Raw genomic sequence first — 13870 nt, 5'->3', positions numbered from 1 at the left:
GAATTTGTACATTGTGTGTGAACATTTGGATGGAAACTTGGCTTATGCCACCGTTTTCTTCCTTTAATGTGTCACCTTTCTGTATTTTGGACATAGCATTTATTTTTCATTTTGTACACAATGCTATGATAAACAAAATATATAGGCCACCACAGTATTTAAATTGAATTAAATTGCGAGTGACAGAAGAGCAAAGACAAAACGGGAAAATAGAGAGATGGAGAAAGAGAGAGATAAGATGGAGGACAGAACATTTAAAACAGAGTTGCAGGGGAAGAAGTGCAGTGGAGAGGAGATGAAAGGAGTGTGGAGAGAGCGAGAGAGGGAATGGGGAAGTGCGGGCGGAGGGAGGTATAATGAAGTCCACTGGGTCTCTGGTGAAAGAAGCCACAGCGCCTGCCAGCCAACACAGCCTGACTCTGTACAGATGGCAGCATGCTAGGATATGCTCGGTTCACTTCTAAAGCAGGAAGTGGATGTTCTTTAAATTCTGTTTTGTGCTGATGTTTTAGAGGCCGCTCCCATACATTCCAAATGTTTTGACAGAATACTTAACCCTCCTGTTGTCCTCAGGTGAAATCTGACCCATTTTCAAAAAGTTTCTATATCAGAAATTGGGGTTTTCTACTACGCTCTTCCCAAGTAAAATAAATAATCAGTTCACTACTTTCATTGAATTTGGGTGTTTTAGTCAATTTTATAGTATTTGAATAAAAAACAATTGATAAAAAGAACTTTCAAAATTTCAGAAAAAAAGTGACAGAAATGTTCAAAAAGTGGAAACAAAGCTTTAAAAATTTGGAGGAAAAAAACACAAAAACTTCAAAAGGCTCAGAAAAAGTCAACAAACGTTGAAAAAAAGTGACAAAAACATCGGGCAAAGCCACAAAAGTGTCGAAAAAGACGACCAAAACGTTGATGAAGGTTTTTTCATTTAAAATTGTGACTCAGAAAAACAAAAAGTGGCAGGTCGACGGGAAGACAACGCAAGGTTTGAACGAGTGTGTTTACTACTTGTTTTGTTTGACCAGGTGAAGATAGTGCCATTTCAGGTTTAGGTGGCAAATAGCCTCAGTCGTCTGAAAGACATCTGTATTGCAGTCAGTTAGAAGTAATTGTTTATACAAGAGAAAACTCCAAACCGATTTACAGATGCATGGAAATAAATGCTGCATAATATCTAATATCCAGAGGCTGCTTATGCTTTCCTAACATTTCCATTGATAGTCACATTGGCAAATATATCTTTTTAAGAATGGTGCTACTCTGATCACGTTTTTCTCATCAACATAATGAGGAAGCTTTCATATTCAACTTATTTGTATTTGTGTTAATGCCACTGAAAAATACTCATACTTAAAGGTGCCTTAGGTAGGATTGCGAAGATCCAGGACTTAGCCCAAAAATTTAAATATCGACAACTTCTCAGTCCCTACCCCCCTTTCTGCTAAAGCCCAAAACGGTCTCCTAAGCCCCCAAAAGGAGAATGAATGTGTGTGCATGAGAAGTGATTGACACACAGTTAGACACACACCCCGGCCCTGATTGGTGCATCTGAACAGGGAGCTGTGGATTTTTACAAATAGCACTACAGGCTGTAGGTGGTGCCAGAGGAGACAGATTTTTTGATGCTTCCTGTAGTTCTACTCAAACATAGGGTCAGTTTCAGCAAATATGACAGAAAGTTAGTTTTATAAGTCTTACCTACTGCACTTTTAATCAATTTGCAAAACATTTAATGTCAACACACATATCTTTAACCCTTGTGTTGTCCTCAGGTCAAATGTGACCCGTTTTCAAATTTTATTATATCAGAAATAGTCAACCAAATTGCTTATTATTAAATAATAGCATGGATGCATGGATGCATGGATGCATGGATGCATGGATGCATGGATGCATGGATGCATGGATGCATGGATGCATGGATGCATGGATGCATGGATGCATGGATGCATGGATGCATGGATGCATGGATGCATGGATGCATGGATGCATGGATGCATGGATGCATGGATGCATGGATGTACGTTGGACATAAGGAACCACAACGCTCTTCCCAGGAAAAATAAATGATTACTTTCAATTTTATAGCATTTGAAAAAAAAATTAAAAACAGTATATCTTGACTATACTGACCGATACCAGTCTGTGATCCACTCAACATCCTCTGAACTATTAGTCAAAATAATTCATAATTATTGCTTTTTTTAACTCAAAAATTAGGCATAATGTCAAATAAATTAGGTGTATTGACCATGAATAAAAAAAGCGTTGAAAAAAATGACAAAAACATGTAAAAAAAAAAAAAAAAAAAAAAAAGCCTAAAGCATAGAAAGAAGGGCCGAAAACATTTTCAATTTTGACCCAGACAAGAAGTTCATGGTTGAGGGGAAGACAACACAAGAGTTAAGCAACTCAAAACCACTGGTTGAGGTTTGGTCAGTTACATAGTGAACAAGTCAAAGCTGACTGAAGCATGAGACGGGATGCATTGATGTTTTCAACATTTAACCAAAACCATGGTCTTTACCAAATAGTAACCAAGTAGGCTTCAGTAGCCTACACTTAAAAAAACATTTGTGATGCAGGAGTCCAGAATCACAGTTCTGTTCTATGTAACCAAGCATCCATCACAACCTGCTCCCATAAGAACATCACACTTCTTGGGTTGAAAAGTAAACTAAATGCATTTGTATAAAGCAAGCATGTTTTGTATGTATGATGTCCTTGTCATTTTTTACCCATTAAAAGACCAACTTATGACATTTTTTTTTTTGTTTCACATTTTCTCTATGATTCACGTTTCTTTTTCCGTTTTCCTAATGAGATGAGTAACAAGCATGATTGTTCGATTACTTTCACACATTGCAAAGTGGGCTAATCGGTGTTACTATTACCGGCCTCGCTAAATAGACGTTAGCAGTACCATTAGTTCTAAAGTTGTAGGAGTAAATGTTTCTGTGATATGTCTAATTGGTTTATTTTCAGTTTGCCCCTAATTATATTTCACAACATGTGGTATACGTGTGCACTACACTGAATTACTTTGTTCCAGTAACAGACCTAATAAGATCTCCAACAATGAACTGTACAAGAAAACAGGAAGCCGGCGCATCACCAAGGAGATTACGCACAGACGCCTGAGATGGCTAGGAAATTTGTTGAGAGTGGAGCAGGACCGCATCACAAAAGTTGCCTTAAGATGGACACCACCTGGCAAAAGAAAACCTAGGAGGCCATAACTGTGACACAAGAGCTGGAACAGATGAACCTGTCATGGGGAGAGTACTCATTGAAGCCGTATGTCCCATTCGAAGTGCATCATACGACAAAATTTCGTTTTATTTAAAATCAATCCACACCGTTCATAGTCTCACCCAGTGATCATTAAACATAACTAACACTCATCAGCAATGTCTATTTCTAAATATTGAATCATGATTCTGAGGTAAACACAAAAGCACTTCAGCCCCCCTTACCAACTTGTGCAAACTGGGGGGGAAAAGCTTTAAAGAGAGTACAAACTCAGCTATTTCTGTAAGCTGATGGATATCCTAACAATGTTTTTTATTTCTGCAGTAAAGCCAAAACATTTTGGCAGAAAGTTGAAGAACCTTAATGAAGGCTCTCTGCCAAAACACAGCAGTGCCTCTCCTCCAATGAAGCCTCTTTTCCCAAACATCCACTGGTCTCAAAACAGGTTTCAATTGCTGAAAGACAGGCAACGTTGGGATATCTTATATCAAGTTTAAAAATACAAACGACAGAATTCTCTTTCTTTATCGACTTAACTGTGAATCTGTCCATTCCCCTCTATGGAAAATATAACTGCATTTTTTTAGTCGTGCAAACTTGCACTGTAGGACTAAGCCCTGTAGATGATGTCAGCACTGTACTGTACAAGCCTCAGAATATATATCATTATTAATTCCTGAATCCAAATTAATAAAAATGCGATGTAGACATTAAATATATTTTCTGTGGCAGAATTTCAGTAGGCAACTTTTTACAGCATATAAATATACACCACCATTGCCACAAATGCACTCTTTCTCCCACATAAACACTTAGCATATGACCAACCTGACTCTCACATCATTTGAAGTGTTATGGCTTAACACCTACTGATAAACAGTATCAGACTACCTGGAATCTGCTGATGCCATTTGTCTTTGTACAATCTACGACAATAACTAAAGCTTCGCTTCTCTTTTCATGCCTCCAACATTTGGAACACTCTTTTCCATCAATTCATAGTTTTGAATGGCCTAAACCACAGTTTTATGAAATTCTATGTGACTGATCTTTTCCTTCATTAGATATTTAACAGTTTTGCCTGTCCTCATCTGCATTTATCTGACTTTTATTCTTGTAATTGTGAAGCAGCTTCGAGCTGACATCTGTGTATGAAAGCTCATTTACAATTAAAGTGGTTGAACTGACTGATCACCCCGTGTTTAATTAGGAATCCTCAAAAGCTTTTTTCGTACTGTAAAATCACCTTAAAAGACCCACAGGGAGGCTCCTCACCCTCTGCCACTCTCTCAGCATGCACGAACCAGCCTGCAGCCACTCAACGTGTCTCTGCATCAACGCCTCAAGCACAAACTGGTTGGTGGTACAGACGACCAGAAACATCATTCTTCTGTGACATTACTGTTTTTTTCTGTAATTGATAACATTTACTCATCTCTGAAAGTATTTTATCTCTATGTCTACATTGGGTGGTGAGTTCCTACATTTCCCAGAATGCATGGCGAAAGCCCCTAAAAAAACTGATGTAAAGCTGTTTGGTTTAGTTGTTTGCGACACAGGCAGAGAAGACGATAATAAGATAGAGTTAAAGAGCTTTTTCAAGTACACAAGTTGCACTTTTGACACATGTCTTCTGGTTTAACTACACTCGGGATAGGTGCCAAAACCAGATATTTACCAGAAGCTGCACTATAAACAAAGTGAGCAACTGTCCCTGGGCCTCAGACCTCTAGAGGCTCCAAAAGCCCCAGTTGTTTTGTGGCAATTTGATTAATTGCACATTTATTCAGGAATATATATATATATATATATATATATATATATATATTTTTTTTTTTTTTATATATATATATATTTTTGGGCACTTCCAACTTTAATGGTCGGACTCGAAGCCTGGACTTTCTGTGTCGAGGAATAAACCTCTATATATGTGTGCCTGCTCTACCAACTGAGCTAACCTGGCCACATTATTATTATGTCATTTTGAAGCCTAGTCTTGTAGAGGGGCCTTGTGTGTGTCACAATGTAGTTTAAAGACCTTTGGATTACTTCAGTAATACGCAGAAAGTAAGCACTATGTCAACTGAAGGTTTATATTCAAATTACCACAAACTAACCGGCACTCAGGGACACCTGGGATCCAAAACGTTTTCCATATTCCTCTACATTTACTTAGTCTTCCATGTAGGAAACGGAATATATATATATATATATATATATATATATATATATATATATATATATATATGGGTTGTGGAATGTTGGTCAGACAAAGCAAGATATTTGAAATGTCTGGAAACACCTTTTTTTCGTCTATTTTTTAGTTTTTTTACAATTTGCTTTCATTTTACACCAAATAACCAATTAAAAGAGATGGTCATCAGTAGATTCATCAATAATGAAAGAAACAATTGGTTCAGCCCTAATGTGTACTCTGCCATGTGAGCTGTACTTGAATGTGACAGGATAAATGCACAGGATTTTACATCGCCCCGCGGCCCTCTAGCAAGTTGATCCGGCCATGTGTTTAAATTTTCTTCCATTACACTCTATTGCAGCTGCTGAAAATGTCCTGTTGTGATGTAACACTGTCTACATATGGCCAGTTAACAACCTGAATCTAAAACCTACAGTATATGCCCTCTGGGGTATCCTGGTGTTATGTAGGTCTAAGATGCTAATCATGTAATTGCTCAGCTCTCTGTCTGTCTAATGAAGGCAAACAATTCCAAAATGTAATAAAACCTACATCACCAAGCAACAAAATAAGCCTAAAACCAAAACAATATGTTGGATTTGGCATTTTTTCCACCCCTTATAACCAAAAAGAAACTGACTTGAGTCCAGGCCAGATAAGAGTATTCCAGGTTCTAACAACAGTAGACCAACATGTCCTGACAATTACAGCTTTTTCCACTGCTGTCCTGTAGAACAAGGCATAGGCCGCCTATATGGTCAGCTAGAAAGAAAGAGAGAGAGAGAGAGAGAGAGAGAGAGAGAGAGAGTGTGTGTGTGTGTGTGTGTGTGTGTGTGTGGGGGGTCATTTCATTTCTCCCTACTGGTTGCATGATGCTTAAGCCTTCATAATGCTGACATCAGCACTCAGCTCTGACTACAACTATAGCCCTAACACACACACACACACACACACACACACACACACACACACATACACACACAGGTCACTAACAGGTTCGAGCCAAATGCTGTATTCAAGATGCATCTTTAATCACCAGCAGCGTCAACGTGATAGTGATTGCTGGTGTCATGACAACCGCCAACATCATCTTTCATTCTACCCATGGCAGCTTTATCAGGTGGACCTGAGGCCAGCAGGGCTGGACAAAGCAGAGAGAGTGAAGAGAAATCGTGCATGCTGTCAGGTATCAATCAACAGCACACCGCAAAAAGCCATACAACACGTGTCACATGTCACACACATCCCATACACCTCACACACACAATAAAATCACACACAGATCATGTAACATTTCAAAAAACAACGCTGCAAAAAAAAAAAAAAAAAACATCACACAATGATATAAAATTAAAATTAAAATAAAAAAAACCCACGCTGCACACCAACCACAACGCTCATCCCGCAGGTGTTGGCTAATTCAACACCAAACCACTCCACACTAGGCCACACCTCGCCATGCACTCCGGCAAACATACCACACTGCAACCCCCGGTACCTTTGGCTGTCTGCTCGGCATTTGCTTATCAAAGGATATGGCCATTCGGTGATCTTTTTGGCGTACTTCCTCACCAGGTTGTCTTCGCTGAAGAGGAAGAGGGAGCGGTTGACCGTTAGGCAGCTCTGCCGGACGGGTATGGGGTTGTACAGGGCCATGGTCCGGGCTCTCTGGGCCATCGACTGCTTGTACATCCGCTGCCCTCCGGGGGGCCCCCCTTGCCTGCTGCCGCCGCGGCCGGGCCCCCCTTGTCCGCCGGCACCCCCGCCACCACCGCCACCACCACCTCCTCCTCCTCCTCCATACCTGTTGGGTAGCTCGTCTCCAAAACGCGCCATTCTGCAGACACCAAACGCCAGAGGTTAGGAAGGAGCCGGGGGGGAACCTCAGAGTGACACCTCCACATGCCACCACCCCATCAGCCTCGGCTCCAAACACATGCAGAATGGAGTTGGGTTCGGTTCCTTCTCTGGCTTATCGCTCTGTGTCTCTCTCTCTCTCTCTCTCTCTCTCTCTCTCTCTCTCCTCCTATCTATCTGTGTCTCCTTTCCAGATCTTCAGCGCCGAGAAGATACCTCCATTTGTGTGTGGAGAGGGAGGGGGGGGAGGAGGAGGAGAGAAGAAGGGAGGGAGAGGGGGGGGTGAGAGAGAAAGCGCACGGTGTCTCTGATAGTGTGTTTGGAATATGAATGGCAAACAGAGCGATGTGTTTATGTAATTTCTGGCAAATCAGCCCTCTGACAGAAAAAAAAGGAAAACTGGCGCGTGAGAAAACTGTCCAAATGTTCTATCTTGTCAGAGCATCAGCGGTTTCTCTCCGTCGAAAAGCAAGGCATCCTGTTTTTTATTTATTTTTTGGGGTGGTCGGGAAAAACCTCTCCAAGAGTGAGCCGGTTCTTGCATTTCGATAGGCAAACAAATCGATCACCGTTAACACATGCGATAAGGATGCAGAACTGTGCGTTTAAATACATATTGCAATCATCTCCACTAAGTAGGCTACCCTAGCTGGAGACTGCGTCTTTTTCCCCCACTCAACAGCCTAGTGCATCTTGACAGGATCTGCAGTTGTCTTTTTTTTTCTCTCTCCTCCCCAGGTCCCTTTTTTTTCTTCCTGCGAGATAAAAATAGAAATAGATAAGAGTAAAATCTTTAATAATTCATTTATTCTTTTGCCATATATCCGCAATGTTTGATGTGGCACGGCAGATATCCCTGCTGCCACCTCTCACTGCCACCACGCCACTCGGGTTACACGCAAACGCCAACCGAGGGGGGCTTCCCCAAAATCCGAGCCTGGTGACATTTGTTGATATTTGGTGATGGACGGTGCAGCATCCCCCTCCTCCTCCTCCCCCCCTCCTCCTCCTCCTCACCAAGGCGTCGGTCACTGATTTTGGGCGTGATTGCGCGCACTTGGGAGACGAAAATACACCGGTGCTCAATCTACCAATTTATGTCTTGCCCACTTCCCCGCGGGAAAAAAAAAAAACAAACAAAAAAACGAGTTGATGAAACTAAAAGACAATTAAGTGTCCACAACAATCAACTATAATCCAAGGTTGAAAGAATAAGAATCCCGGACGAGTAGGATCCGGAGGAGCAGAAAAAGACCACTGGGGGAGGCAGCATCATCACCATCATCAATTCTTGTTCGAAAAATACGACGGCGGCGGTGTGGGTGTGTTGTAGTAGCAGCGGCTCGCATCTTCTCCGCCACCCGGCAGAAACCGTGCACCATCCCCGCCCAGCAGCATCGCCCCCGAGGCTCCTCGAACCAGAGAGAGGCGGCCTGCCCCGTAGAGCTACAGCAAGTCCAGCGTTTCTTCTCTCTCTCTCTCTCTCTCTCTCTCTCTCTCTCTCTCTCTCTCTCTCTCTCTAGCTCTCTTTCCCTATTCCTCCCTCTGTTTTTTGTTCCTTTCCTTCCTCGACCCCCCAAGGGGACGTGAACCAACACACAGTCGGTCCAGAGGCTGTATATTCCCGTGGAGACCAACGTTGGAAACGAAGAAACCCGACGAGCGGAGCGCTTCTCCGGCTCTCCTGCGTTCAGTCAGCCGTCGGGGTTGAGCCGCGCACTGAGCATCTGATCAGTCTGACGGGAACCGAGTGCCGCGCGCAGATCCGTGGCCAAGCCTTGCAGCGCACGACGCACGGCGCCTCTCCGGAGCCTCCCCCACTCCAACCCACTCCCCATAGCGCACGACGGAGATGTATGGGCGTTAGTTGGGTATATGGCCTGGTATGGCAGCCCCGCTGTAGCCCGTAATCTTAATCTAATGAAGAATAATCAATCATAGAACACATGTCAAATCTGGTGGAAAGGCCAAAAGACATCCGCCTTCTTGACTTGTGTTACCTGTGATAGTTTAGAGATCTATGTCTGATATATATTTCTTTTTATTTCCTCACTTATTAATCAGCAGGCTTGGAGATACTGGTCACCAATGATGCTGTAGACGCAAGCTATGGACTTCCCAAAGCTGATTTAGTGAGGCCTCTTGAGAAGATGTAGCTCACGGCTTCCTCTCATGTTCGCCAAGTGTCAAAATCGCCCCGTTCACTGTTTACTCAAACCCACCAAGCCAAGCAGAAGGCTTTGCCGTGAGCAGGGGGGGGGGGGGGTTGAGGAGGTGTTGGTGGTAGTGGTGTGGTGGTGGGGGGTGTTCATACAAGAAATTGTAAATGAATGCGGATAACAGTATGGTGAAGATGAAAAGCTGATTCCCAAAATATGATTCAGGGGCCAATTTTGATCTCCAAAGGACTTAAAAGGCATCCTCCCAGCAAAATGAGAGCTGTGTTATTTGGGTATCTGTTGGGAGAGTGTATGGATGATTATTTTTTGATCTTCCATTTTCACTATTTTTAATCTCCCATCTGACAGTATAGACGGTTAAGTAATCATGTACCAAGCCAAATCTAATAATAAAAATCAGCTCAAATGGGATTCCTTGGGAGCACATAAGAAAAACTGCCATGTGCTTAACTTGACAGTGTGATTTTTGAGCTTATTGTGGTTCTATAAACCAAGGTTTTTGTTTTTGCAGAATTTTATCTTTCCCTGATAAATAAGATGTTGCCAATAAACTCAGTTGGACCAACATTTCATCTTTGTGGCCAGGAGGAGAGTTGGGGGAGTTTGTGAGTGTTGTGTTTGGTTGTTTTTTTGAGGACATACTGGTATTTTGAGGATGATTTGAAAGAGGTTTTATCTCCCTTCATTCCTCCCTTCTCCTCCAAGCCGTCTGTCACTCTGGCTCCGGCATCTGAGTCCTCTTTGATGCAGCTCAGCAAGCTGTTTGCTTGGGCTAAACCGACCAAGCTGTCACCTCTCCAGAACAGGCAATGTGAGGCAAAATGAAGGTGGTGGTGGAGATGGGGAGGGAGGGAGTGGGGGTATTGAAACCCATAAAAACACAGAGGCCAGAGAATCCCTTTCAAATTGATTCTTTGAGATATTTTTTTTTGCCAAAGTTACATAATGAAAATAGGAACAACAATTGAGTTGAAAGACAGTGGAAAAACACCAACTTTGGTCACTTTAGTGCATTGACGCTGTCCTTGGTCCTGAAACAGCTTACTGACATGTTTCCAAGGGCTTTTGGCGCTGTCCGGAGTGCTGAAACAAGAGTCTAAAGCTCTGAACACCACCTGCAAGCCTTTGGAAGAGATTACCTCCATTGCGCATCAGGGTGGGTTAGTTACTGTACCTCCGGCCATCTGTTAAATGCTGAGAAGTATTTGCGAGTTCTGCTTGCAGTTTGTCTCCTCTACCAGCTACTTTGGCAGGTAAACACCCATCATTTGGAGGTCTTAGTTCTAAAAATTCGTTGGTGGAATCCTCAAAGTTGGCCATATGGTTGGTTTTGGGATGGATCTGAAGGCAAAGTGTGCCAGACTATCTAGAAGTCAATAAAGTATTGCAAAACTTCATGAAAGGGGATAACCTGGTGTTGCGTAACTGCAATATTACGGCTTCTTCTTTTACATGTACTTCTCTTTTCTCTCTCAGTTTTTCCCTCGCGTCAAACTTAGGACCAAATTATGGTTAAAACAATGTCAGGTGTTTCAACCTACAGTATATAGAGTATAATGTGAAGATCACTTTTCGTTTCACAGAAAGGATTGTGTTAAAGTAGCATGAATCGCATTGAACCTTGAACATTTTCATTCATTTGTCACAAAAAAAAAGGTCCTCCAGTACTTGCTTCTTGAGTTTCCCTAATAAAGCACACATTTTCACTATTTTAATACTTGCAAAAATCTACTTTTTCTTCCATTTCGTATATGACAAACTCTTTACATTTTTGAGTGTACCAGCTGGTTAGGTCGGAGCTTTTCAGGTAGCCAACCGAGTCAGTTTGTCATTTTGTTTAGCTGTTTACAATACACAACACATGTATTGTAAAAAGCTAAACAAAATGACAAACTGACTGGCACTGGAAAAACACAAAATAAATCTTGGCCATAAATAAAGTGGTCCAAATAAATCCCATTTATACTGTCAAATGCATTATTTGGATATATTTCTATTTTTTCTTGGTCTCAAATGTAAATTGATACATTTTCTGAAGATGGGGGGATGAGCTGTTTTTGCAGTATGAGTAATTAATCTCTTACAAAGCTCTCACTGGTTCACTGTTACCCTGAGGTTACAGTGTGTATAACCAACCCGCTGTAGTGGTCACAGAGCTAAGCTATTATTTACAAGATGCCTTTTCAACGTCACAACGTTTGCTCGTCATCCGATTCCCGTAGACCAGTGGCTACTAACAGGCACGATAAAAGCCTGTTCCCGCTGACAGCATGTGAGAGAGAGAGAGAGAGAGAGAGAGAGTGAAAGTGAGTGTCGGGAAGAGGTGGGTGGTGGTGGATGGCGGAGTGGGGGGGCGGTGTACAAGACTGCCTGTGATTTGCGCGATCACGGGAAACCACACGGTGGGAAGCCAGGGATGACAAGCTGCCCCCATCACTTATTAATAATGAGGACAGACGGAGAGGGAGGTGATGACTGGAGACATTTCGCTCTCTCCCTTTTTCATTTTTTTTCATTTTCTTTTTCCCGCACAATGGCATGCCACTGTTATTGCTGCTGCATGCCCATGCAGCTTCCCCAGGCTCTCTCCCTGTGAGTGTGTGTGTGTGTGTGTGTGTGCGTGCGTGGGTGTGTCCTGCTGCTGCTGCTGTTGAGGGAGTCATCCCGAGGCCCTGATGCGCAGCATTTTCATTCAGGGAGCGTTCACACAGGCAACCCCCGCAGGAAGCCCTGGCACCTCCCCCTTGAAACGACCCCCACCCCCCTACCAGCACCAGCACCACCACCTACTCTACTCCTCCTCCCACCCTTTCTTTTCTATGATCTCACTCAGCAGGCCAAAGCAACAGAGCTGTCTGAAAGGTAGAGAAGGAGAGGAGAGAGAGAGAGACAACACAGCAGGATAAGTGCCAATTCACGTTCAACTGAAAGAAATAATGCAAATAGACATTATGATTTACTTAGGGCTGGCAGTGTAAATTCTAAGAGTTTTATTCGAAAATTATATTTACTTTTGAGCAGAAATGGTGGCAACTTCTCTGAGTACTTCAGAAAAGAATTACGTTTTATAAATACTAAGAAACTTAAAGTGGCAATAAACATGATTCTCATTTTAATTGAATTTAATGTGAAAAATGAAGAGGTTCCCTTGAAGGCAGGCCGGGATTTTCCTTTAACCGATGGGGATTCAGATAGATTTAGGTGCACAGGAAAGATCTCCTCCATCTGCTGAATGTCAGGCTGTCAGTGCCAACAGCTCCTTCTCTTCACTGACTGCTTCAGCTGCAGTTTGTCCAAAGGCAGTTTTATTTTTTGCTCTCTAATGGCTGCAACTTAGAGTAAATATCGCTGAAATTTTAAATTGTAAGTGAAATGAGTGAAGTACACACAAGAGATTTAATTCCCAGCATGACTACAGAGGAACAAAATAATGATTCAGAGCTGCAGACAAGTGTGTTGATTCTCAGTGGGATCTAGAGTACTAACTTTTCATATCATTTTTCAGTTATTTGTTTCATTGTTCATACACAATATTGCATATGGAGCTTTTTATGGGTATACAAGTGCAGATGACTCCATCACGCTTAAAATGGAAATACAAGAGGTTAGCTCTGACAATACGACCTGATTATGTCAAAGTGAATATTGGGGATGTGGAGATGAAAAGTACCGAAGGTCGCACAAAAAAAAGTTAAATTATGGAAAGTGTAAAATGCAGTTTTACTGAAGCTTGAACCATACAAGAAACCTAACCATTCATTTAATTCTGACTCTCACAAATGTCAAAACGTTATGGAAGTGCAAAACTACTTTTTATTTTTTTCTCTGGGGGAGGCAAAACAACAACGGACGGTTGGGTTTAGGAAAACAACAACGGGGAAAGCAAATGTCACCCTCAGGTTCCTCGTCGCCAAACAAGCAAACATTGGAAGACATGTTGTCATAGCTTTTTGGTACATAACAGCTACCGTAGTTGCAACACGCTTTTGAAAAAGCGAGGCGTTAGAGAGCACTAGTCGTTTGAAGGCAAAATACAATTTCACCGCTAGATGGGAGACATTCCTACACAGTGTTAACCTGACTCCGCCAGATGGATCGCTTCGCATTTGCTCGGCATATCCATCTGGGAACTTTCCGTTGGAGAACTTTTGGGAAGGGGCGAAAATCCTGGTTAGCTGATTGGATGAACCATCTGTCTATCACCTATGTTGGTGATATACGGGCCAAATCAACCAATCAGATCCACGAAGCATATGAAAATACAACCACAATCCCGCCCCTGCTGCTGCAGGCAAAGCATAGCTCGTTAGCTCAGCAAGCAGGCAACATGTCGGTAAAGGATATTTGCCGTTTGTGTAACAAGAATTTAGGAATAAAA

At 42.3% G+C, this 13870-nt stretch overlaps 1 protein-coding gene across 1 annotated transcript in view; it reads right to left on the bottom strand.

The window, feature by feature from the left end:
• Positions 1–7291, bottom strand: part of cacna1ab (calcium channel, voltage-dependent, P/Q type, alpha 1A subunit, b) — a 153706-nt gene extending 146415 nt beyond the window's left edge. Inside the window, exon 1 of the mRNA XM_028565696.1 lies at positions 6993–7291. Coding sequence (XP_028421497.1) covers positions 6993–7291 — 299 coding nt within the window. The remainder of the gene's footprint in view (positions 1–6992) is intronic.
• Between the last annotated feature and the right edge of the window lie 6579 nt (positions 7292–13870).

Source organism: Perca flavescens, chromosome 2 (genome assembly GCF_004354835.1).
Source record: "Perca flavescens isolate YP-PL-M2 chromosome 2, PFLA_1.0, whole genome shotgun sequence".
Lineage (NCBI taxonomy): Eukaryota > Metazoa > Chordata > Actinopteri > Perciformes > Percidae > Perca > Perca flavescens.
The sequence above is the reverse complement of the archived record's forward strand: the minus strand, read 5'-3'. Positions and strand labels throughout refer to the sequence as shown.